This window comes from Colius striatus, chromosome 4 (genome assembly GCF_028858725.1).
Source record: "Colius striatus isolate bColStr4 chromosome 4, bColStr4.1.hap1, whole genome shotgun sequence".
Lineage (NCBI taxonomy): Eukaryota > Metazoa > Chordata > Aves > Coliiformes > Coliidae > Colius > Colius striatus.
The window spans coordinates 35,054,164-35,081,877 of record NC_084762.1 but is presented as its reverse complement, the minus strand read 5'-3'; the positions used below and the strand labels follow the sequence as shown (position 1 = coordinate 35,081,877).

General features: G+C 40.0%; 1 protein-coding gene across 5 annotated transcripts in view; it reads right to left on the bottom strand.

The window, feature by feature from the left end:
• The window catches only part of ZNF516 (zinc finger protein 516), a 104,607-nt gene that overhangs the window by 54,752 nt on the left and 22,141 nt on the right, over positions 1-27,714 (bottom strand). For 4 of the 5 annotated variants that reach the window (XM_061995821.1, XM_061995826.1, XM_061995822.1 and 1 more), the window contains exon 2: positions 2,490-4,520. In XM_061995821.1, the coding sequence (XP_061851805.1) occupies positions 2,490-4,395 (1,906 nt within the window). In that variant the 5' untranslated portion in view covers positions 4,396-4,520. Of the gene's footprint in view, positions 1-2,489; positions 4,521-4,617; positions 4,652-27,714 lie in introns of those variants that run through there. The other variant, XM_061995823.1, reaches the window with a different exon arrangement.

Below are 27,714 nucleotides of genomic sequence, written 5' to 3'. Positions count from 1 at the left end.
AGACTTTTAAAATAAACGATTTTTCCCTTCTTTTATCTACGCATGCATAATCCCAAAATAGTAGGAGTTGGAAGGAACCTTTAAAGGTCATCTAGTCCAACCCTCCTGCTCAAGTAAGTCCATCTAGATCAGATCAAAAAGGAACACTGTCAGGTAGGTTTTGAAGACCTCCAGAGAAGGAGACTCCACAACCTTCCCGGGCAGCCTGTGCCAGGGCTCTGTCATTCTCACAGTAAAATAGTTTTTCCTTATGTTCAAATGGAACATTTTGTGTTCCAGCTTCAATCCATTCATTACCTCTTGTCCTGTCACTAGCTACAATAGGAAAAAGGGATGTCCCAACCTCCTGACATCCACCATTTATGAAAGATGCTCCACTCCCCTGATCATCTTGGTGGCCTTGCGCTGGATTCTCTCCACAAGCTGCCTGTCCCTCTTGAGCTGGGGAGCTCAAAACTGGACACAGGACTCCAGATAAGGTCTCACCAGGGCAAAGTAGAACAGGAGGAGAATCTCCCTTGACCTGCTAGCCATGCACTTCTTGGTGCATCCCAGAATGTCATGGACCTTCTCAGCCACAAGGGCACATAGCTGCTTCTTTACAGTTAAGGAAGTTAAGGATCAATTTGTTACAAGCTTCCAGCTGTTGGCTAGTGACATCAGCTACACCAGTCACCTTAATTCTTGTGGGAGAAACTGCTGTGTGACTTTAACTCTCACTTTTTACTCCTACAACAAGGCCTCAAAGCTTCAGTTGAGGGAAGAAGCAGGACAAAGCAAAGAAATGAGACAGCTTAATAGAAATGAAGTGCTTTACATACAGAGTGCATTAGAACTTTCCTGTTTGAACATAATGTGAAAAAGTGTTTCAGTGTTTTCAACCTGTTTCCAGAGAGATTCATCACGGCAGTTTCCATAGGGCACTATATATTACGCTGCTAAAACATGGCAGCCCCGTTTAATTCCAAAGCTGCAGTTTTACCATCTTGTGTTAACTAAACCGAGGTGTTTCAGGCAACAGCTGACAGATTCTCACTCCAAGTTAGTATGTATGCTCCCATAAGGAACTTTAAGTGTCCAAAATCCCACAGCAGATGGGAAAGACAAATTTTGTTTCTTTTAAATGGGCAAGTAATCATAGTGAAAATATTTAAGTCTGCTTGTCACTAGAACTATTTGGAGTTGTGGCTTCTGGAAAGAGAAAGAAAGCATTAAAAAAAAAAAAGTATTCTCTAGCGTACTCCCAATTTGTCCATCAAGGACTTCATCCAAGTTATAGTAAAATCAAGTTTATGAATATTCTTGTAAGTTTAAGGACAAACACATGGGTTTAATTTTTTACAAGTTCAATCCTTTGTAACTTTCCTCCTTCTGTGCCTTACATACTGGAAGTTATATTGCGAAGTACTGTTGGCCCCAACTTCAGTTGTCCTAAAACCATGGGACTTTCAAGAAAGAAGTTTAATGACAACAAAAAATTAATATATCCAACATTGCTTCAAAACTTATGAAAAACACGTAGGTACTAATACACTATTCTGGAAAATGTTGCTTTGCTCATGCAGCATCTGTAGCCAGGAGAAAGCGAAACATCATGTAAAATCTTGAAAGAACACAGCTAATTGTATAAACCCACCCTCTTCCACAGTGGTGCAGATTACTTAACCTGTGATTGTCTTGAAAATTAGTTTAACTCTACAGATAACTATGTTGTTCACAACAAAAGAATGAAAATGAGAGGAAAATGTTGTTGTTCACCAAACAGAAAACAAACAAAAAACCAGCACAAGCCTAGTAAAGAAAGAATGGTTAATCTCACATTTCTAACAAAAACTTTTTTTTTTAAGATACAAAAATTGCTTAATGTTGCTCTTTCAAATATTTACTTTACTGTTATTTGGAGAATAATTTGTTCCATTTAGTAGTGCTGGGCCCAAAGGACTGCTTTAATCCAGAGAGATTAATTATGGCCTTTGGAGTTATAAATACAACTTGGGAAGAGAAGCAAAGAAGAGGAGAGAAGATGCCTCTCACGATGGTCATTAACAAGTTTACACACTTCAGGGCTACACCACAGAGGCTATGCCCTTGCTACATACACCTGCATGCTACAGGCATAACAGTGCACAGGATATCTAAAAACTGGGGGAAAAAAAACACCTTTGAGATGTCCAAGGAAGAGACTACCCTATCCTACAGTGTTGCTATAGGTTACTAAGATACATCTCAAGTGTCCTTCACTAAAACACAAGTTCACTTGCACATTACAAAGACGTCCTCTGATCTCACCTTTGCTACCTGGGCCAGAAACGACGAGTTGCCATGCTGAGACAAGCAGCTGTGCTCAGTGGGCCCAGGACCCCATCCACACTGCCTTTAAACTTCCCATTTACTTTCATACATCATTTCCTCTGCTCAACACCATGTCCCACATCCAGAGACACAGGGATCAGTGACAACAAACAGCGCAAGGCTGGAAGTGGTCTTACCTAGTGAAGGGTTGGTCGCTCCCTCCTCCGAACTCTCCTCAGCACCCTCCTCTCCCAGGCCGGAGGTAGACGAGTCCTCTGGGGCAGATGCAGAGCCAGGAGTGCTGGGCCCGCTGACAGACCCTGAGTCCCCTTCCTCGCTGCTGGAGCCATAGCGGTCCGGCTGGGTGGCTGTCCCACCCTCGCCACAGCTCCTCCGCTCCTTGCGGTGCACCCGGGAGTGCAGCACCATTTGGTGATAGGTGCGGAAGATCTTCCCGCACTCAAAGCACTCAGTGGACTTATTCTGGGCAGCCCGCCGGCTCTGCCGTGAGGCAGGGCGGTAGTCCAGGTCCCCCTGGGCAAGTGGGTAGCTTTCCCCTGGTAGGGCACTGCCAGTTTTCTCCTGGCGCCCGCTGGTGCAGTTCTTCTTCTTGGGGTTGCTGGAAGAGCTAGGCGAGTCCTGGTCTCGCTTGCGCTTCTCCTGATTGACAAGGATATACTCTCTCTTATCCTTGTCATAAGTCACATCGGCATCTGCCAGGGCCTCGTCCCATCCCACATACTTCACATACTCTGAGGGCTCTACTACTTTTCCTTTGGTGGCCAGTTGCCAAGCTTGGTAGCTACTGACCGGATCCAGCTCAGCTACTCTTTTCCCAGGCTGTCCTCTTGTAACTCTATCCAGCCCTACAGATGGCCTTAGACTGAGACACTGCAAGAAAAACTGCTTTGTTACCGAGGAGCTTAGGCTCCCATCAATTAAGCCTTCGGCTTTATCCCCGGTGTTGCCTCGCTGTGTCCGGTAGTGAACAGCGTTATGCGCTTTCAGGCTTTCCATATTTGTAAACAGATTTCCACACTTGGTGCAAACTTCATACAGAGACAAGCCTGTCACAATCGTCTCCTCCTGTACCACATCATTGATAGTGGCTATGAGATCCAAATCATTTTTTGGTTTGTTTTTGCTCCCAGCCTTGGGGCCATGCGACTTCATATGATTTTTGAGAAACCAGGGCTCTTTGAACCTCCTGCCACAAATGTGACACCCGTGATCAAATGACCCTCTGTGTTTTTTCATGTGAGCTTTCAGAAACCAGGTTTGACTAAAGGCCTGACCACAGACTTCGCACGGAAACTCACCCGCACTCAGCTCGCTCTTGCAGTTCTCAGAATAGGCCTCCCCATTTGGGACCTGAGCTGTTATATGGTCCTTCTCTATGTGATTTAAGAGAGTCTCCTCCCTCAGGGTCATGTAGCTACACAACCTGCACTTGAATGGTTTGTGAACCTGTTGCAGGTGCTGCTCCAGGTCCTTCTTCCTTTCAAATTTGTTTTTGCAGAAGGTGCACTGGTAAGAGGTCAGCTTGCCATCCTCCTCAGCTGATGCCACCTCCACAACCTCCTTCTTGCTGCTCCTCAACAAGATCTTGCTGCTATCTACCTGAGTGGTACCGTTCAAGATCTTGTTGCAGGCAGACGTACTTTTAGTGGGGCTGGTGCATCCTCCAAGGCCCTCCGCAACGCCCATCTCCCCCAGCTGCGCCTCTCCCATCTCTGCCTCGTGCCCCTGACTTAAAGTGCCTGTTCTGTGACTACGGATGTGGATCTTCAGGTTACCCTTTTGTGAAGCTCTGTGATCACAGTAAGGGCATTTGTAGGGCTTCTCGCCTGTGTGCTTCCTCATGTGCTGTGACAAGGAGCTCTGGAAAGGGAAACTTTTACCACAGATGCAGCAGCTGTGGCACATGGTCTTGTCAGCATCCATGTCATTCTTGCTTAGCTTGCCCGGGCTTGAGGATCTTCGTAACTCCATTTCTGCCCCTCTACGACGATCCATCTGTATTACTGCAACATTGGGTGAGCAGGGCAGGAGGACAAAAGCATGTCCGGCAGCAGAGAAGAGCTGGACTGTGTTTTCAATCATACGGTTCTGCAGAGAGATATTTTATTGCATCACTCTCGGGGTAATGTTTCTCCTTCCAGCAGTGAGAGAGAGTCTGAAGCACCGATTTATTTCTGTGGGCTCTGTAAATGTGTGACATAGATCACCTGAAACAAGAACAAAAATCACTTAAATGTATAGAAATTATGTAAGTAGATTCTTAAACCTATCTGCATTTTTGATTTAACAGCTTCCAACACTCACCCCGCATTCAGAAGCCGACTACCGTACAATTTATTGCACCAAAAAGCAGCAGCTTCTCCTTTCACTGCTATTCTAGACTTCAATGACAAGCATCATTAATAAACAAGTAAAACTCAATAAAGAGCAAACATTCATTTTCATACATTGACATCACAGTGTCTTTTTAAAAGTTCAAATTTTAAAAAATATTTTTTGTTTTAAAACCAGGCAGAAGTGGATAAAAATACACCTTAAATGAAGCGGGTTTCTTGAGGGGGTTATTACACTTTAAATCTGTGGCTTTACCATCATGTGCAATTTTGTGTAAAATACTCACTTGCCAAAGATAAAAGGCCTTCCTAGAGACTTTAGCAAGTATCATATTCCTGCTGGTAACTGCATTACTTTGCGTCTCAGACAGCTCTGCTGTGCTTGATGTGGCATGCACAGAGCAGGCGCAGAAGCTGAGGACTTTCAGTACTTTGATTAGAGAGAAAACAAGAATCCAAAGCCCGACATAACATTCAAGAAAACTAAGATATTTCCTGATGGACAAGGAAGAAAAACACCCTCAAAGTGTAATATTTTGTTTCAGTGTAACAAAGTAAACTGCTAAGGTGTGTAAGTATCAAAGGATCTTAAAAGTGAGTGATTTATGTGAGACATATAGGAAACCGCAGCACCACCCATCTCAATGAAACAGAATCTTAACCATAAGCAAAGAAATAAGAAACAACTTTGATTAACAAAACAGGTCAAGAAAAGTTTAAAAGCTTTTGTATCTTGTTATGATTAAATGCAAGGGTCAGTATCCACTTCAGTAATGCAAGATGCAATACAACAGCAATTATCTACCTGTACACAGAAAACCCCATGGTTAAGGTCTCCATAGATTCTTTCTTTCCTAATTACCACACCATAAAACAATAATCTCCCTTCCTATCTATCCTCACTACATACTACCAATACACATCACTAAGATCAAAGAATACTGTATTCTCTAACAAAGAGAAGAAAACTATTACATTAAGAAAATCCCTGCTTCCCAAAACTTAGCTAAAAATATGCAGAGCAATTACAAGACTACACAGTCACACATCCATCACTTGTCATCTATGGCTCAATAAATAAACAGATACAGATCTACAGCTGCAAATTTTAAGGTTTCTCAATGTATTCACCTGAGACTCCTCAATATGTAAATAAATAAATAGTCTCATCACATTTACCAGCATGAGTCTAACAAAAAGCAAGGTAAAACTGATGCAATCCTCATCTCAGTTACACATTAAAGAGTAAGTCCATTAGGTTTAAGTTAATCTAGCCCTCTTATTTGCTACAAGACCATTCATTTGCAGGTTTGATTTTCTGCGTATCTAGTATCTGTTCAGAATGTTAAGATTTATCAACAGTCATCTACTCAAACTACCTTTTCCTCAGACAGTTGTCAGTAATATCTAGGGGATGTATTACAAATATAGTTTCAATTTTGAATGAAACATTTTTATTTATGACTAATTTATTAAGACTAAAAAAAAGAATTCACATCAGATCACAAATTCAGAAGTCCATATGAGTAGGAAGTTTACAAACACAGCTATCTAAATTAATCCCCCAAACTAGCCATTTAAAACAAAACTGAGAGAGCCTCAGGAACAGCTCCCTGGGTATATAAAAGGATGGCAGCCACTGGAAGCTGTGGCTTTACCAGAAGGTATAACCAGCAAATACAAAAGCAGTTTACACTGCATATTGATGGAAGAAGGAATTCAGAGTAACAACTCATTTATTTGACCCATAATCTAAATCTGCTGAGTAACAATTCATATTGTCTTATAATCAAAGACTTAACCTAAAACCTATTAAATCACTCAAAGAAACACAAGGGTAACTTCTGGCATTTAAGATGACATTATATTTGAATAAGCAAACAGCTTTTTTTGAAAAAGCTGTTTTAGAAAAAAGATAGCAAGCTTTGGGGACAGAGTCTTCTAGGTATTTTATACAATGTTTTCTACACTCAGCATTTTCTACAGTTTACACCAATAAGAACACTGCCTATTGGTAGGCTTTTACACTAGTGACTACTTTTTTCTTTTTTTTTTCCAAATGTTAAGTCCCATTTTAACTGAACTTTCTACAGTGTTTCCTGTCTGAAAGGTCAAAAGAGCTTAAAGTGCCAAACTTAGGCATGCAGCAGTTCAGGCACACATAAATCCAAAGTGTCAGAGTCCCTTTGTTTACTTGGCCAGAGCTTCCTTGTGCTAATTAGTCTTGACATATTTCACTGTAATTATTTGCAGTATTTTCATTAATGAAACTTTGTCGTGAAAATGAGGATATGAAGAGAACATTATTTTTTAAGAGCGATATTAGCCACTCACAGGATGTCCCCCTAGCCCTATATTAAATTAGGTCTGAGGGGGAAGAAAGGTCAGAGTTTAAAAATTACCAAATTACTTTATTAATCTAAAATACTTAATGGAAGTAGTATTGCCTTCACCAAAATGTTCCAAAAAAATTATTTCATCTTTATTACTTTATCTTGACTAATGCACTGAAATGCATAACTTTACCAGTTGAAATAAAGTATTCCTAGATTCAAATTATTTGAATTCATACACACTTAAGACTCACAAAATTTCAACTCTGATCTTCCACAGACAGAAATTTCAAGAGGAGGAAAAGCTTTCTGTTCACTCAATCTGAGTTTGCTTTACATGGTGTGTGGTCATGTTCCTTAAGCTTTGGTAAATCGGTTGATATAAACATATACAAACAACTTAGAACTCTCTCCTCACATAATTTGAGTGCCTCTTAAAAATAATTGTTTTCAAGGGGCTCTCTGTAGAATAGCAAAGCTAGTGCTCATCAAAAAGAAGCAGCAAAACCAAAATTAAAGTGACAGCTTTGAAAGTAGCTTCAATTTGAAAGGCTGAATATAAAAAAAATAAGTAACACTTAGCAAGTATCCTACCAATAATAAATAACATTTTGACTTAATTTCCACCTTAGTATTAAATATTAAACAATTATTTCTACATTAAAGATGGTACAAAGAATGGAAGATGTCAACTGGTACATCACTACACTGATTACTCTTTCACTGTGAATAAAATTTTGCCATAGCTATTTTTCATTTCTTTTTTCTGTCTGACTGTGATGATAAAAGTATTTGTATTTGCCACAATCACATATTTGCAAGTATTCTGAAACAATTCTCTTTTATCACACATGAAACACAGCCATCTCCAGCAACTCTAAAGCTGCTAAAAACTGTTTCAAAGTCCTAGTAAATTCACGTGGCAACCAGTGACCTTTCATTGCCCTGGTCCAAGACCAACCCTGCAGTTCCTCAGCACCAGTTTGTCACACAGAATCCACAGCAGCATGATATCCAGTCTGCATTTTTCTCCCAGACTCACAGCTTGGAGATCCCCACTAGCACAGAGACAAGCTTGAAGGAAACGCAAGTGAATGCAACTGGTCAATTAATATATAGTCTTTAAAAATATTTTCTGTGTTTTAATGGCATCGCAGTCCATGCCAAATGTCATGTAACTCCTTGAGGTGGGGTTGATACTCTCTTTGAAGAGGCATATGAACTCGATTCACTTCATTTTGTTTAACTAGGGATCAGCAGTTCACATAAGAAACTGATGAACAGTATCTGGGAGGCATTTTCTGTCCCATTAAAATACTACGAGGCCCTTAACATCTTCACTGTTTATGTGCAGGTTTGGTATATAAAGCAAGGTGGAAAAGAAACACGAATCAAGACACAAAAATAGGAGAGGTGGTGTGTTTGGCCTTCGCTCAGTCAAACATTTAAGTTGCAAAGCTTGTTCCTACACCCACTGCCTCACAGAATCTTTGTCTTGACCCACATGGGAACAAACACAAATAAACCTTTTTTATCCTCCCCTCCTGAAGATAAAATAAGCTTTCCTACAAGCTTAAACTAAGTATTTGTCAGAATCTACTCTATTTCAATGATTTAGGCATCAAAACTTCTCTGATTTTAAAAATTAACTCAGAGTTCTTGGCTTGAGAAAAAACACATTTGGCCAAAACAATCTGCTCTCATCACGGAGCCCCAGCACCTTTCCCAGCATCAGCTGCAGCTTCCTCAGCAAGGCTGTGGTAGACCATCCCTGCAGCAGTGCAGCAGATACATTGGTGCTTGGCTGCATCATCCTTGCAACTTCTGCAAAACCCTCATCACGTAGTCTTGAAGTGAAGTATGCATAACAGTACAGGGGAACAGGACTTTTAAAAATAAAACAGGAGCATTCTGAAACACCTATTACTTTTAATGCCACCTGCATACTCTGGAAGAGGAGCAGGCATGCTGTGAGGAATTCCCAAAGAGCAAGACAGATCCCCTTAAGGACCTTGTGGGCCTCTTGGAAAACAATTAATAAAAAGAAATTGAAAATAAGTAACACAAGAAAATTGAAAAACAGAATGCAAGAGATACTTCACTGAAAAAGAAACTGCAAATTAATTTATTACATACAAACATCCTGTGCAGTGCAGACAGAGCAGAAAACATACAAGAAAATTATTTCTATTGCAAGATACAGAAGACTACACATAGTTTTTTCATTTCTCTTTAATTAAACTTGACTTTAAAAATCATATTACATGGCTGTAGTGACAAGAAGGGAAAACTCTTCAGTAAGTAACAAACAGGAATATACAATCTGTGAAGCTACACAGATCTATTCAAATAGTGTTTAAAAAAAATTGCTTTCAGTTTGGGTGTATTTCAAGTCTCATCTGAAAGATAAGTGCACTGGAGAAATACGTTCTAGACTCCAAGAGGTCTGAATTTACACTGCAATCACTCCGTGTTCCTCTGCCAAAAGCAACAATGGCTTTAAAAGGGAAAAAAAAACCCAAATTAAAAATAAAACAAAACAAAAACCAAAGCAAACTATGAGGCATGATCTTGTGGATAAAAGTATCTTACTGAAATTCTTTGTTGATGATGAAACAATAGAACATAGCATGGAAACATCTAGGTTAATCTGAGAAAGTTTTACCTTTTGAAGAACAGCAACCTGGAGAGTTAATCTCCTGATTTGAGATGGCTTAGGTTGCCCCAGAGCCTGGGACACTTTACTGTTCAGAGCAGAGAGGCCAGAAGAGAGCAAAGAGCAGGAAGAGTGGAATAAAAAGAACATTTTATAACTGACACACTGAACTTCATGCTCACTGAGCCACAGATGTCTTCTCCATAAGCCACAAAGACACCACCCTCCACATGTGCCTACCTTGCTCTACCTGCACATCCCGCTCTTCATGAGGAGACATGGTTTCTTTTGAACGTTCAGATCCCACCTACCATCCTCATTTAGGCAACAGTCCTACTGAAATGCTTGTTACGGACCATGTCACTACTCTATAGACCCTTTACTGCCTTAAGCTGATAGCGTCCTTCAGATCACACCAGAGAGCAGAAGACCAAATAGATCTTTAACTAGTAAGCTCACACTTGAATTTGGAGGAAATCCTGGCATTCTGCAACTAATAGTCTATAGACTAAACCTGCCATTAGGTAAAGGCAATGTAGCTCCAAACTGATTTTTCTGAGAGTAATCTAAACCAACCCAATGAAAAAGCTATCAAAAAATCCCAAGCCAGCTGTAGAAGACTGGCAATTTTCCAAATGTATTCAGTTATTAAAAGTGGTAGTCTTGACAAAGATCTCCTGAAGTTTGTTTAAGCCTGTCTAAACTGACACAGGATTGGAAAGGAAAAATAGAAAGCTCCTGGAAAAACAAACAAGGAATTTCTGTTGGTATATTTCTGCTTAGGCTTTATAAAAATCCTTTGGCAGCATTTTGCAATACTTCTTTGTTTAATTACTTTAAATTGGCTCTCCTCTGCAGCCAGGGAAGCTCTTCCCATTTGAGAAGTTTGCTGTCTAAAGCCTGAGATATTATTTTGAAATTGTCCAAATACATCATGTGTTTTTGTGTTCTCCTCTCTCCATGAGCTAATGGCATTTTTCAGCAAGCTTAAGAGCAGCAGCCAGGGCCTTTCTCAACTGGCGCCACACCCTTAGCAAGGGAAAGAATAACCTGAAATAAAGATAAAACCACTAATGCTGAAAAACCTGGAGGTAGGCATTTGCAGTGAGGTGATCTCTCTCCAAACAAACTCAGCAAAACCTTTGTAACCCAGATTTTCTTTTTGTGACTATTCAAAAAACAGTTCAAGACCATGGGGTGGGGTGGTTAGTTTGCTTTTGCGCTGCTACGGACTATGTTGAGAAACAAGAGCCATCACCCACTCAGTACATATTTTGTGTTTTAGTATACTGTGTGTATTTGTCTTCTGGGAGACAAAGAAATGTACTTTATTAGTTACACTGTAGTATTCTAAGCAATGAATTGAAATATATCGTTAAGATCCAGGACAAGCTTTATCTTGCTCCCAAAACAAAGAGACCATTATTAGAACAAATTGAGGGGGAAAATCCCATAATGACAATGAAGAGTTCCTCTCCCTAAAAACTGCACTGCACGAGAGTAACAATTATGGGCTTATACTCTACAGACTGGGGTTGCGAATAGCTGCATGAAGCGATGCATTCACTATTGGGAGAGTAAGTACCATTGATGACAAGGCCTTGGGGCTTCTGCTGTTCACAGACCAATCAATAATCCATTATGAACACACTATATTTCCCCTCTAATATGAAGAAATGAATAAAAGAGAACCAGTATCACTAGTACTTTCATGGAAAAAACAACAATGCAGAAATCACAAAACACTACCATCACGAGACTTAAAACCAGTGGCGATGTGTAACACTGACAGAACTGCCCACAATAACCCTTTATTCTACAGCAGTTGCTGGAGACCGTTACATTATAGTGTAAAAAGAAAAAAAAAAAAGTTAAGGCTTATTTTAAAGGCAAGATTTTATCAAGACTACTTATTCTGGCTGCAGGACAAAAGCAAAGAAAAAGGCAACATTAACCTTTCAAGGCAAAGAGGAAAAAATGAACTAACTTCATTTCATCCAAGTACCTACCAGTTTGCTTCAAACTATTTTCTAACGCAATTTAAACAAGAACTTCTAATTACAAATAACTGTCCAGATGTGTCTGGTCAACCATAACATGACTTATTGCAGCAGCTGTGTTACCATCCAGATATGAGACCCTGAAACTGTTGTTCTCTCACTGTCACCGTCACATGCTACAACACAATCAAGAGAGGATTTATTTAAATAGCAAAACAAGAGCAAACCTCAGCATCTTCAGTCTAGTTCCCACCTAGATCTTTCAATACAGCACTAGAAAGTAGAAGAAAAGCTCTCATGAAAAATAACAGATAAATTAAAAGAAGTAATAAAAAAAAACCCCTAAACCTTCCAAAATTACTGATTTTTTTGTACAGGTAACAGTAAATTAGACCCAAGGGAAACACTGCAATCAAAATTATTAACACATAATGCAGTCTATGTCCTTTTTCTGAAATATAAAGTCTAGTAGTTAAAGTTGACCTCGTGGGGTGGGGGGTGAGGGAAATGAATACACAATGATATTATTGATCAGCCCTAGAAAAGCCAAGAACTGCACTAGTGCAGATGTGATTTTTTTTCCCCCCTTAAGGTCACTAATGATATATTCTGGAAAGTCAAAAGCTCTTATTTTGACATGTAGTAACAGTACCGCTAATTCTGAACATAAGCATAATCCTAGGTGAAAAAAAAATCTTTAAAACAACAAACAAAAGCACTCCATTTTACTTCCATTTAACAATCACGTTTTCCTATTTGGCTACATCAGTCAGTGAGCTACTTCAGTGTCAGTATTCTCAACAACCAAAAATTAAAAGTTGAGCAAACATCCACAATTCTGGCAATACCAACAAACAAACAAAAAAATCCACAAAAAAATCAAACATCAAGTCAGTTACAAACACAGGCAAAGTCACCTCAATACTGTATATTACCTCCTTATTTAAATCAATGGCATTGATGCTGTCTATTCATGCATGTCTATGGAGATGCACATACACATGGGCAGCACACTGTTTTCCCAGCATCCTACAGTGCTTTTATATTTAATGATCTTGTTAGGGTTTCCACTGCAAACCAATTTACATGACGTTGTAATGTAGTCATTTTAGATCTTCAACGTGGGGGTTCATTTCAAACTGTATGAGCAGGGTATTTTCTTGTCAATATGCTCTGTTATGTGCTCAGTTTGTATCTTAAAATGAGATGTTTTTATTAGCATTGTCATGACAAGGAAATACTTAAGTTTTACTGGTTTTTTGTTATCTGCAGAAGAACAGGTATTAGATCATCAGCTGGCATAAAATGCAGGGGTGCAGTACACTGCACACATACACATATATCCACCCCCCACTTGTTACTGCCTCTTTCATCTGCCCCATCAATGCAAGCTACACACAACCCACATCCTCAGCTGCCGTCAGTGCATGCAGCGCCATGAGATCAATTTGTATCAAATGAGAAGCTATATCGCTAGCCGAAACCAGAATATCTTTGTGCTGTGTAAATCAAGACTGGAATGCAAGAAAAACATAAGCATAATTAAAAGTAAACATATTGAATTGTTGATTTCCCACCCCAGCAAAAGTCAGGCAAAGCAATCTTGCCCTACATGCCCAAATTCCTCCCCATCACAACTACCAATTACACCAGTGAGGAATGAACTTCAGTGCTTTAGTATATTCATACAGCACTGTAATGACCTGCCTATGGCAGACCTCAAAAGCAAAAAACTGTGTTTAATATTGATCAAATTTACTAGCTACAGCTACACATTCAGCATGTCAATGGAAGGCAAAGATTATTTCTGTGTACATTGTATGAAATAAACTATGTGGAGAATTAAGAAAATCAAGGTAATAAATTAATTTCTCTTATACATATTACATCCTACTGCTGAAATTGCTACAGTAAAACCATAACCTTATAAATACAAGTGTTTCCAGGCATTAACCTCTTAACAGATTCAGAATTGCAGCACTGCTGTTTGATTAACTACTAAAGCCTTACCATAATAATAAAAAAATCCTTCTGAAGTAATATCATCGAGTTATTTCCTTACATTTTACCCCCCTGCGGTATTATACAGGAATTGTAAAGCACTGAAACAAGCTTTTGGGCTATCCTTCCTTATCACTTTTCAAATCCCACTTTAAGAGAGTAAAAAGACTGTATTTTAAAATTGGGGGGGGGGGGGGGGGGGGAGTGTAAAGAAACAGAGAGAAAGGGCAGAGGGGAAAGGAACTGTAAAGGAACTGTGCCCTGAAATACAAGGATCATCATATGCTATAAGCCATAAAAGCACTCTGTTAAATATTACTTTCTGATGTACCACTGTTTGCCACTGAGAAGCAACACAAAACACACAGAACCATAGCCTCATTTTCAGCTGTCAGGTTACTTTTATATATACATATATATATATATATATATATAAAAGTATTTCACTGTAAGCTCTTGCAAAGCACAGAACAAAATGGGTAAGTTCTATTTTAGGAAGCTTTCTTAAACGTTTAAGAACTTAAGCAGGTAATTAAGACTTTCCATCACAGTTTTTCCATTCTCTGCAACATTTCTGAATGTCAAGCATGCAGACTATGCCCAGGCCCAGGCACAGTCAGTCTGCACTTCAGAGATCCCAAACCAGCCAAGCTGAAGCTTTCTTTGCACCAGCTGAGACTCGGGACCAGCTGCATTGCTTAAACTGCACACGGCTTTGGCTTAGTGATGCATGTCCCAAACCAGCAGAGGAGAGTGCTGAAGGCCAATCTGTGAGTTAGCCAGTATCCTAGAAATACCTTCATTTCACCTTTTCACTATGGCACACAGTACCCCTGAAGATCACATCATCCACAAGTACAATTTGTGATGAAGAGTTTGTAAGATAAAGAAGCACAGCCGAAAAGATAAGGAAGTAAAGCCCAAAAGCTTATTTCAGTGCAAATTTACTAGATCCAGTGATGTGTTCAGCAGGAAGGTAAAGATTATTTTTTCTACATAATTTGATATGAAATAAGCTGCATGGAGAATTAAGAAATTCAAGGTTTAAAATTAGAAATTTGTGACTCCTCTTTTAAACTACCAGCAGTCATCTGCCTTACTACTAAGTTCACCATCAGTTTTGAGAAAATGTCTGCTGTTGCTTCATTTCAGAGTTTTCTGTAGTTCTCATCGTGAAAGGCTACTTCCAGTACATATTTGATAAATTCAACTTTGAAATATATTGGATCTTGTATTGGCCCATTCTGTCTGCACAGAAAAGTAAATAGATATAGTAAGTACAATAAAAGTGATGCTACCATAAAGCATGAGCTGACTTACATAGTACGATAGCTACTTCTCTTTATTTACTTTTTTAAACACAAAGAAAAGAAAGCAACAGTCTTGTACATCAAATGAATATAAAGCCCAAGATTACTTTTTCTGGATTTCAAAGTTCCCATTCAAGAGAACAGATACTAAACTCAAAATCAAATCCTTCAGCTGTCAGTTGGTGTGGTTTAGTTTGGCATGAAGTGCTGAACTATCTCTGTGGAAGATCACTGCAATGTATCGTCCAAAGAGACAAATTCCATCCACTGCTTATAAATAAAATTTCTTATAAATAAAATTCCTTATAAATAAAATTTCAAGGCACATTTTACCAACTCTGTTAACTTCCGTCTCATCATGGTACAATGTAAGGCATGACAAATAAGGAGGGCCTGGTTGGGGATGTGAAGGTTGGAGGCAACCTCGACTGCAGTGACCACAAGGTAGTAGAGTTCAAGATCCTGTGTGGAAGAGGCAGGACACAAAGCAGGACCGTGACCCTGGATTTCAGGCGAGTCAACTTTGGCCTCTCTAAAGATCTACTTGGACAGATCTCATGGGATATGATTCTAGAAGATAGAAGTGTCCATGAGAGCTGGTCAGTCTTCAAGCACCACTTCCTCTAAGCCAAGGATCAGTGTGTCCCAATGCTCAAGAAAGGAGGAAAAGGAGGTAGGAGGCCTCCATGGATGAGCAAGGATCTGCTGGGACAACTCAGGCAGAAAGTAGCTATCTATGAGAGGTGGAAACAGGGGCTGGCTTCTTGGGAAGAGTATAGGAACATTGCCAGAGCATGCAGGGGTGCAACGAGAAAGGCTAGAGCCCTTGTAGAATTAAATTTAGCCAGGGACAGTAATAAGGCATTTTTCAAGTACATCAGCAGCAGAAGGATGATGAGAGGGAATGTGGGCCCACTGCTAAACACAGGCCCTCAGGAAGCCCAGTCTAGCAAGGATAATAGGATGGCCGGGACAGCAGAGGACTTGCCCTGGGTGGAAGAGGAAGAGGTTAAAGACTTGTTGGCCAAGCTTAAGGCTCATAAGTCAATGGGTCCTGATCGGATGCATCCTAAAGTGCTGAGGGAGCTGGCTGATGTGATTGCTAAGCCTCTCTCCATCATTTTTGAACAATCATGGAGGACAGGCAAAGTGTTTGAGGACTGGAGGAAAGTCAATGTCACGTCAGTCTTCAAAAAGGGCATTAAGGATGACCCGGGATACTACAGGCCAGTCAGCCTCACCTCCATCCCTGAAAAGGTGATGGAACAACTCATCCTGAATGTTGTCACTAAACATATGAAGGAAAAGATAGTTATCAGGGGGAGTCAACATGGCTTCACCAAGGGGAAATCCTGTTTGACCAACATGATACGCTTCTATGAGTGCACAACTGTCTGGCTAGATGAGGGGAGAGCAGCGGATGTCATCTACCTTGACTTCAGCAAGGCTTCTGACACTGTCTCGCATCACATCCTCATCAGAATCCTCAGGCAGTGTGGACTGGATGAGTGGACAGTGAGGTGGATCGAGAGCTGGCTGAATGACAGAGCCCAGAGGGTGGTGATCAATGGCACAGAATCAAGTTGGAGGCCTGTGGCCAGTGGAGTTCCACAGGGATTGGTTCTGAGGCCAGTCTTGTTCAACATCTTCATCAACGACCTGGATGAGGGGACAGAGTGTACCCTCAGCAAGTTCCCTGATGACACCAAACTGGGAGGACTGGCTGATTCCCCAGAAGGCTGTGCTGCCATTCAGTGGGATCTCGACCGGCTTGAGAGTTGGGCAGAGAGGAACCTCATGAGGTTCAACAAGGACAAGTGCAGAGTCCTGCACCTGGGACGGAATAACCCCATGCACCAGTAAAGGCTGGAGATTGACCTGCTGGGGAGCAGCTCTGCAGAGAGAGACCTGGGAGTCTTGATTGATAATAAACTAACCATGAGCCAGCAATGTGCCTTCGTGGCCAGGAAGGCCAATGACATCCTGGGATGCATCAAGAAGAGTGTGGCCAGCAGGTCAAAAGAGGTTCTTCTCCCCCTATACTCTGCCCTGGTGAGGCCTCATCTGGAGTCCTGTGTCCAGTTCTGGGCTCCTCAGCTCAAGAGGGATAGAGAACTTCTGAAGAGAGTCCAGCTCAGGGTCACCATTATCAGGGGATTGGAGCATCTTTCATACGAGGAAAGGCTGTGGGAACTGGGGCTGTTTAGTCTAGAAAAGAGGAGACTAAGGGGAGATCTTATTAACATTTAAATATATCTAAATGGTGGATGTCAGGAGGTTGGGATATCCTTTTTTTCTATAGTAGCTAGTAACAGGACAAGGGGTAATGGGATGAAGCTGGAATACAAAAAGTTCCACTTAAATATAAGAAAAAACGATTTCACTGTGTGGGTGACGGAGCAGTGGCACAGGCTGCTCAGAGGGGTTGTGGAGTCTCCTTCCTTGGAGGTCTTCAAGAGTCGTCTGGACATGTTTCTATGCAACCCGATCTATGTGAGTCTGCTTCTGCAGCGGGTTTGGACTAGATGATCTCTAAAGGTCCCTTCCAACCCCTACCATTTTGTGATTCTATGATTCTATGCTTCTGAAGATTATGCCAGGTCAGGACATTGTAGATATCACAAGATAAACCCTGACATCTCCTGTTCAGAACTACTCCACCTTCCTTACATAAACAGGTATGTGTACTTCCCCACCCTTGCCATTTGATCAAAGACTTTGAATCTCTCAATCGATCTCTCACGTACAACATACAAGTCATTTTCCTAGATATCCAGACAGAAATTTATCCAACTGCAGAAAATTATTGTGTTACATCCTCCATGAAGAAGGGCCTACATTCCCTAATTAGAAACTCTTGTTAGCCTCAGCACACAAATGATGTACAGCTACTTAAAAACAAAATCAAAAACCTGAAATTATCGCCCATAGGATAGCAAGCAAACAAGTCTGAAAGGAAGAAAGGTCTGCTGCACAGGCTGTTGCTGGTTTGTTTATTTTTCCATACACTACAACTTGCAAGACAAATCTATCAACTTGTAAGACAAACATTACTCACTCACAACAAGAATATAAATCTGCTTGCATCACCAAACACCACAGTTAGATTTTATTTCTGCTTTTCAAAGAAATGTGGCTATGTACCATACACACAGCAACATCCTCCCCTCTCACACACTCCTCACAACAGAGAACTCAGCATGCCATCACTGCCATATACACATCACTCTACCTTCTGCCGCAGTGCATGTCCCTGACCACCCCACTTCTGCAGCACTGACCTCCTTCCTTCCTTCTGTGCTCCTGCCCAGCTCCACCACGCCTCCATCACCACCATGCCTCCAAGCCTAAGCTATCCATGCACACTGTCTGCCTGTCAGATCCCTTCTGGATCATCTGCAGGCAGCTGCCAGGCTCTTCATCCCTTTTCCTGGCCATTGCCAAATGGCCACGTCTTTTACTACTCCTCCCTTTCTGTCTGCTCGCTCTTCTGAGTTCTCTCCAACGCTTCTGCTTCTTCAGAAGTACATTCACCTCCTTTTCTCTCTCAAACCTGTTTGGGCTCTTCATGACTAACTCTCCCATTTGGGTTCTCCCTCGCTCGTGCAGCTTCAGTGCTTGCTCACTGGCTCCTTGTTTGCCAAGACATTTCAGCATGAGCTCAAGTGCCTTCTCCTTGTCCCCTCTGTTCTCTTCCCTAGAAGATGTCCATTCTTCAGGCTTTTCCATCTTCAGTTACTACAGTCATCTCTGGCCACCAAAGCTCAGAACTTGTTCCCTTCTAGTCTATTCAAGGAACTGCTGCTAACAGCATAATGCTCTCCTAAAAATCAAAGGATGCCAACAGCCAGGTCAAACATTCCACACATTAGGCTCAAGTGACATTCTTCTCCTTCAAGGATCTCCACAGTTCCACACCATTCTTTTGTGTGGGTAACAATTCATTCTCCCTAATGCATCTTTTGTATTGGTTCTCCACTTATGACCTTGCGTTTCAACACTGCGTTTAGAATTGTTTTTTCATTACTTTTTTGTTCACTCTTAAAAGCAGTTTTTCCCCACAAATGACCCAAAATTATTTTCCAAAATTAAATCCATCATCCAGTTTTGTTGGATTTTTCCTCTGTAATGCACAATATGTGTACATATTGCTGTATTCTAACTGGTGTGTATATTCCTCAAGGCAGGGATCTGAGATCATGTTACAACTTCAAATAATTTCGAAGAGTAAATTATCATTATAAAGTCAAGCTTCACCTTTTCAAAGAGTCAAAGTCCTTCTTTTCAACAGAGGCAACAGATGGAAGTCGAGAAACCAAGATTCTTTCCCCATGAGCCCCAAAAGTAAATTGATCCCCTCTTCTGCTATCCAGAGTTCATCTTAGTGAGCCAAAAGGATCAAGGAAGAGCAAAAAGAAATGAACAAAGCATAAATCATGTAACTAACCTCTCATCTCCCTGCCTTTCTAAAACATAGGTTTCCAGTCAATTTTACCAATTTACAGGATATTAATAACACACAAGAAACAAATAAATTCCAAGTGCCACATACTACCAACAGAAACACTTCTTTCTCTATTTCCTTAATTCACAAGCAACCAGAAAAAAAAAGCAGGATATGTGGAACACCAAACAAAAGTTTCAAAGATCCCTAGTTGTGAGTCTCACTTAAGTGAAGCATTCTTCTTACCAAGGGGTTAGTTTCTCTCTCCATCTGGGACCGTAAGTCTGATTTAAAAGCTTTCCAAACTCACTTTCCTCCAGCATGCGCATGCTGCTTTATACCACACACTTCACCGTTCTGCAAATACATGTTCCTTTACTCTTCAGGAAGATGCTGAAGCAAGGAGATGTTCCATCAGTAAAGTACAACATAACTGTGACATTAACTCCAAGAGCAGAATTTGAGTTACACCGCTAAGACCTTAAACCTGTTACACAACAAATAAGCATGGATTACCGCGTGGCTGGTTCATCATGGGATATATTGTGATGCAATTCCTAACACACAAACACGGTTTGTCTTACCCACAGATATTAAAACCATTCTCCTGCTTTCCATTATGCACTTTTTATAACTTTCACTTTCCTGCATCTCATCAATTTATTATGCACCTACTCCCTATTTAATGTACTTTTACACTTTACAGAGTAATCATGATGTAAAAGCACAGTATTACACTTGCTCTGTATAGAAACAACTGCTCACACTACAGTTACTTGACACTTCTTACTGGCAAAACAAACCATTTGTAACTATGTACTACCCTTAGTACTCCAAGGCTACTCTACTTGCTTTGTAAACACAAAGCATACAAAGAGAAGCATTCTACACTGAGAAAGACTTTTAATTCAGTATAAATGTCAAGCAAAACCTAAATTTTTAGGCAGGTGTAATCTAATTTTGGCAGCTTTACAACAGTCAGCTATAATGTTTGCTAAAACTTCAGAGTTAGGCTTAAAAAAAAAAAAAACCACACCACCACCCAGGTTTAGATAAGTACACTATTTATTTCCTCAGGTAACAAAGGTTGATCAAAGTCACTATTTATAATCTGAAGAGAAGATTTCCTCACAGAAAAAAACTTGCCATTATTAAAAAAAAAAAAAAATAATCCCAGCCTCAAAACGTGACTAACAGTAAAAAACACACTCTTCAAAGAGAATCACACACAGCATTATTACTAATCTGTATGCAGTCACAAGCACTGTGCCTTATCTATAACCATCTATTTTCCAAACAGAAGGAAATTTTTTTTCATGAAAGTTTTCATCAGGTTTTTAATCAAGTAGGATAACTCCTTTCAACATCACAATTCTTAAAATAGAGCTTTACTACTAAATGCTAAGCACTGCTCCTCATTCGATGCAATTCTCCGACAGGCTTTTTTGAGTATCTCCCAAGCTTCCCACATGTGACTAATTCAATTAATACATAAATTCCACTTAAAAACACTATCCAAAACCAGGTAAGGTTAAAGCTTACACTGAAAGCAAAACAAAAATTATGATTATAGTACTGCCAACTCAGAGGACTAAATCTCATGGGTCAAGTATCGTGATACATCCAAAGACTTAGGAGATGTTTTTGAACACAGCTGTGGATTCTCTTATTTGTGTTTTGAGTTTTTATAGTACACTCATGTCTCAAGCTTCTCCCAATAACTGCAAAGCGGAGGAACTATGTTTTGAGGCTTACATCTTCTGTTTTGCAACCATCAGACTGTAGAAAAGGGGGTTTCAGGAAATGATCCCTATCTTCTCCACTGACAAAATCATAAGAAGTGGCAACATCGTAACTGAAAGAAATAGATGTGGTATTCCTTTCTTCCACCACTTCACTCATAAAACACTCCTCAGAAAGCTACAGCAGCTTACCTATAAACATCTAATGCAGGGGGATAGAATAATCACTACACATACTCATTTGGTGGACAGTCAGATGTACAGAGAATACATATCCTCCACTTACTCCGTGGGATTTACAAGTAATCAAAAAACTGGTCAAAAGAAGGCAGACTGGTTTATTTGGTTTGGAACAAAATGGCATTTGATTTAGGTATGCGCCACTTTGAGATCTAGATTCATAAACATTTTTCTCAATGTTTTAAACTACATTTAACAAAGAACACTAAAGATAAAATACAGTGTTAAACATGTGTATAATCATTAAAAAATAAAAAAATCAAGACACCCAGTGCCATATATTCCTTGGCCCCAGCTACTTCTCCTGCAGGATACAAGTCATTTGCTATACTTACTAAGTGCCTTGTGGTGCAAATGTGGCAAAAACATTGCAAAACACTGAGTGGTACTAAAAATACTACCAGAATGTTTCTAGTAAGTATAACCCAGAATATAAGTAGAATAGATGGTGATACTACTATTGTAAGGCAAGGCAGCTCTTGGAGGAGCAGACAAATGCTACTATGTCTTCACTGGGTTTGCCATCTGCAAAACTGAGTCTGTCAGTCTGTCTTGGGTACAACTCAAGGCAGCTGCAGCATTTAACACTGACATCAGTATGAGGAAAGAATTGCGTTACTTTGACTCAAATTATTACGTATCCTGTAGAAGAGAAGTCAACAAGCCAGCCCTCTGAGCTACACCAATAATGCTGGAAAATAAAGGTCTGGATTAGCATCTATTTCACCATCTTATTCTCTAGTACTTTATCAGTTTCAACCTTGTGAAGATGACATTCTTCTGTATGCTGCAGACTTCAAAGCTAAGGTACAAAGAGTGGTCTCATGCTGCTACCTCGAAGTTTCCTCATGCTGCCTTCCAGATGACTGGACCAACCAAGGCTGGTCCAGCCTCTGCAGCAGAGTTTGACTTGCAGGAAGTCTAGGCATGTTCAAGGCTTTTTTGGTTACAAACTGGAAGTCCCATTCTAACCTGAGTCAGATGAGTGCCCATCCCAACTTACTGCATCAACTTTACCAAAGTCACTGCACACTTATACCCACACAGGAAGGGAGACACTAGCCCTTCAATTTTCATTTTTAAGTGAAAGGTTGCCATTTATCTTACCTTCATTAATTTGGAATTATTTCCTATTGCATCAGACTTAAAACCCTGTCCAAGCCTATGAGGTACAGATCAGCTGGAAACCAAAGCACTGAAAACTGTAGGAAAGTTCCCAATTTGTCTACTGCCTCAACACTACCTAATCAGTTCAAATGAGGCTCAACATTTGTAGATGGACTAAGTCATGAAAGAAAAGTGCATTCAGGGCTAGGAAATCAGAAAGGCAAAGACATGACCTCTAGCTTAGAAAGCCATTGAGTGGCAAACTAGTCAAATCGTGAGAGTATCCCAAGAGAGGTTACCACTAGAAGCTTGTCTCACTTCTCACACTCCTTCCCCAAGCACCTGCCAGCAAGCACTGTCCAAGGGAGGATACTGGAACACACTAATCTTCAGCCTAATCTAGTTCAGACCGTCTTGTGTTCCCATGACTATTAATAACGTCTGCTACAGTACAAGAAAAGGCTGAAGGCCTCCTTACGTTCAGATCTTATAGTCCAAGCATCTCCAGTAAAAGGGCGGGGAGCCACTTTTATGTGGCTGTAGAATTTCACTGCAAGCCTTATCTTTCACGGCAAATTGCCATACAGCCACCGCAGCTGCCCAGCACGCAGGCGGAAGCTCTGGCAGAGTGGTGGGAGCACACATTGCCAAGGTAAAGCTGACTCCATTCCCTGCCTTTTTATAAACATATGTGAGAGGTCAACAGTCTCCAGAAAAGCTGACAATGCAACTTTCAAGCTGGGAAGGCAAATAGTGCTGGTTCCCTAGGACATTCAAAAACAAAACAAAAAAGCTCAAAAAACACCCACAGCTCCTCGTACCCTGCTACCTGCTCCATTCCTGCGTCATAAGTTCCTGCCACATAGGCTGTCAGGAAGATGGACATCTTCCTTGCTGCAAACTGGACACCACCACAGCTGTCTACAAGGAGCTTCAGAGACATCCTCCTTGTGCCTCCACTGAATGGACTGAAGTGACCAATTCAAGCCAAGTGTCTCGCACCCAAAGAGGAGGAACAGAAATGAAGAAAAAAAAAAGATGTGGAATTAATCGCAGAGATTTAGTGTTCTTAAGCAACTACATTTAAGAAGTTTTAAGATTTAAATGGCTTTCCATACTTGACCACCATTAGATTTCTTGAGTGACTGGCATGCTACTATGAAGAAAAAGGGTAGACAATTACCAGTGTGTTTGTGCACACACCCCTCCAGTCATCTCAGCTTTCTGCACAACGGATGGTTTCTGTATTGGAAGAGTGAAACTCATCTGTAGAAATATTGTAGGCAACAAACACTTGATTTCACTTTCCAGCAACAATACAGCCATCGTATTACAAATAACATCAAATGAAAATTTAATTATTTTCTAAGAGTCACTTGGTAGCTGTTAATGAAGGCAAACTGTTAGGGAAATTCTGCCAAAAAGTAAGTAATGACCAGATGTGTATCAGTGCAGCAAGGTCTAATTTAACTGAGTAACAACTTTAAATCATTAAGAAGAGTCAGACTCATCTATTATCAACTTTCATCCCAACAGTAATTTTAAAGTATTTCTCCTGACCCAGAATCTGGATATAAGCCCATGAAAAAAGCAGCTTAGAAACTATGAAACATACATAAATATCTGAACAAGAGAAAGAACTTTCACATTTAAGGCTTTCACATTTAAATCTCAAATTGTTCTCTGTAACTTCTATTAATCTTTCTTTACATCTTTTACAGTGTTGGCAATGCTTCTTGCAATGTAAAATTAAACAAACTGAAGAGATGTCACAAAATTATGGATGCACACTTTCACTACCCTAAATAATGTTTATCATTGATGTTAACATTGTAAATGAAAACACATGCAAATTTGGGAATCTGCTCGCGATAGTTTGTCCCCTTTGCTGCCACGCCTATGTGGGAGCAGCTAATTAAGACAGTGAGCTATGCTGATACAGAGCTGTTGCTAGGCTGTGAGATACTACATTATAACTACTTGCATTGCAAAAACGATTTATAGTGCAGCTCGGTTTAACTGCGCAGCGTGGGGCTTTGAGGAAGGACTCTCATTTCATACTGGTATTATTAGACTGGTATTTTTCATGAAGTTGAAGGGAACTGTGTTTCCATACACATTAAATAACTGGAAAGCGCAAATGAACGAGCAACTTGTATCACCTTACATTTCCTTATAAGGGATTTGCAACCCAAAGATATTTAAACTACTCCGATAGCTCTCTGACATAAACATACTAAACGTCAAGGCATAAAACCACAACATACCTTCAGCATAGGGCATAAATACCAAACTTAAAAGCCATTTCATTTGTAAACATTTTGTTATTAGAAGAATGCTTATTGCTTCACTGGTTCATATTCCCCTATCTCCGGCCTATTGAGTAAATAAGTGAAACAATATCTATGCATTTTATAATTAGGTTATCTCCACATTGTTGTTGTTCTCCACTAGTTAAAGCCCTAAAGGAAGAAACGCAGCTGCTTGAGCAATGAAGGCACTCCTCATTTAAAGTACCATACAGAACAAAGGCTGAAGCCAAAAGTTGGTCTCATTCATTCAGCACAATAAAATCTTTCCAGGAACAGATTCCTGCATGTTCTAATATCAGTCATCAAACGTGCACAAAATCACCATTCTTCACCCACCAATTCTAGCACCCACAGGAAGACTTCCTGGGAGTGTTACCACTATTTTTTAATTATTTTAATCACTTAAGAAATGCAACCAACCGAAAAACTATATGCAAGGTTTTAATTAGTCTCTTAGTGTCTTGCCATGAAATTTGTTCTAATATTTTTTCAGCTGGTCAAGAAAAGCAAACACATGTCAAGGTCATAGATAAATAGTTGGCTCTTGCTTCATCTGAATTCCACTTCTGGGCAACAAAAAGTCTAGCAATTTAAACAGGAAACTGGCTTGACAGTTCTGAATTCAGCTTTCCCATGAAAGGAGTAGCAACCTGCATCGAGAGAAACAAAAAACAAGCCAAAACAAAACAAAGAAAAGCAGCACCTTTTTTTGAAAAGCCTCAGACTTGATCTTGCTGGAAAAGATCTGCAAGGAGTGGCTGCTTTAACAAAGCTGCTCTTCAATAAAGTGCATGACACGTAAAATGCAGAATGGTGTGTCGCTTTACTAATAATACAGTGTTCATTCACAGTATGAACTGGAGTCTCCCATACAAAAAGTTCTGAAGATAACCAAGTAGGAATGCTGCTTGGTCACCACTCATCGTTGTACAAGCTCATGTAGTTTCAGTGACATCGCAGGCACTCTGTTGCTTTACTTTGGCTGACCCAGAGCTTAACTGCTGCATTAAGTTTTTTAAAACCATTTTATTGGAGTAAAAAGACATTTTATGATGTACACTGTCCATACTTGGTACCAAGATAACAGAGCACGCACAATCATGAGAACATTTTTTAAATTTATGTCACTACAGCAGTGATTCATTGGGGAAAAAAAAAAAAAAAACTCTAAAACCAGTGCCATCACAAGAATACGCATAAGAAACAATACCAACGTCCTCAACTTCAGACAGTGAAAACTAATTCTGAAGTAGGCAACAGCACCCTGGTTCAAAAAGGCATCATCTTGACTCCATGCTTTGAACATCCCTCTTCTGCCATTAAACCCTACATCATAACCTCTTCATTAGTTAGCCTGAGCTGTAATGTTTGATGTTTGTAACTTTGATGGTATCTTGGTATAGCGAGTTCCACAGATTAAAAGTCTCTGAGCAGTCAGCTCACTCTCGCATGCAGTCATATGAAGACATCTCTTTTCAACCAAGCATCACACAAACTGTTACAGGCAGTATTAGTTTTGAACATCGGTTCAGTGTAGAATACTTGTAAAATAACCTGAGCCTAAAACAACCTTTCCTCAATGCCTACATCTACCTTAAAAGAGATGTTAAGCCAGTTTTATAATACAGTAAATTTTATATCCCTGTATGTGAACAGATACATAGCAGTTAGACAAAGAAAGAGGTGTAAATTGACATTTTCAAAGTAGCCAAGGAAACTTAGGCATCTTACTTTGGAGAGTCCTTTGAAAACTTCTGCCATGCTTTTTCCAAGTCTTCTCATTTGCTTTCTTGTATACAGGTTTAACTGATAATTTAGTGGTAAGCACTCAAGAATGCACACCCATAAAAGAAAATCTCTCTCCTACAGTAGAGGAATTTTTTTTTAAAAAAGGGCAAAACAAGAGAGTGAGGGAGGGAGGGAGGGAGGGAGGTTACAGAGTGACTTTTTGAAGGAAGCACTTTTTGGTCTACCTTTCAGTATGTGGGGGGGTTCAGTATGCTTTAATTGTTATTTGAAAGTGCCCTATTTTGGTTGCAGAGCAAGCAAAGAAGTGTCTGAAGCTATTAAACTTCCAGGTACTACCCAGAACAGCTATTTAAAAAGACACATAGTGAACCTCATTTAAAATTTAGTAACAAGAAGCATTTTATATTGTCTGAGGAAATCTATGATGAGTCTCACAGTTTATCCAAACTGTATGGCAGTACCACGGGATTTACTTAAAACTGCTATTTTATAAATTTTCTTTACTAAAAAACAAAGTCCAACCATTTCTATGTTTTTTTGTACACTGCCTGACTAAAAATATCTGATACACAAAAATTAGAGTGTCCTAAAGTGGCCTGCATTAGAGAAAGCCTCATCTGTCTCATCATTCCACATAAAACCATTAAACTGCTCTGAATGGTGAAGTCCACATTTGATAATTGTAACTCTAAATTAAGGCTTTTATGTTGTTATGACCCAGGAAAACTTGCACCTACATTTTACAGTGAGAGGAAAAATATCAAAATACATCTTTCTAAAGGTTTATGAACGAATCCACTGGATCACCAACAAAACAACACATATAGTCAAAATCTGCTCAATCTCCTCATTACTATTTTCCTTTCAGGGAAGCCAAAGTTGACCTAAAAGTCTGAAATCAAATGCACAGGTTGGGCTGTGCTGTAAATACAGGCTTCTCAGACATCTTAAAGAAAAAAAAAAGTTATGAAGAATGGAACAAAAAGAAACTTGAAGTCATTAACTGAAACTTCACACAAACCCCAATTCTGCTAACACACAACCAAGAAGCTTCACACAAATGATCTGATTAAGTCCAGTGGGGCTACACATATTTTCAAAGCTACCCCTATCTACTGAGTATGAGTAGAATCGTGTCACAGTAGACTTCACAAGAAGTGGAATCAGAGATTTC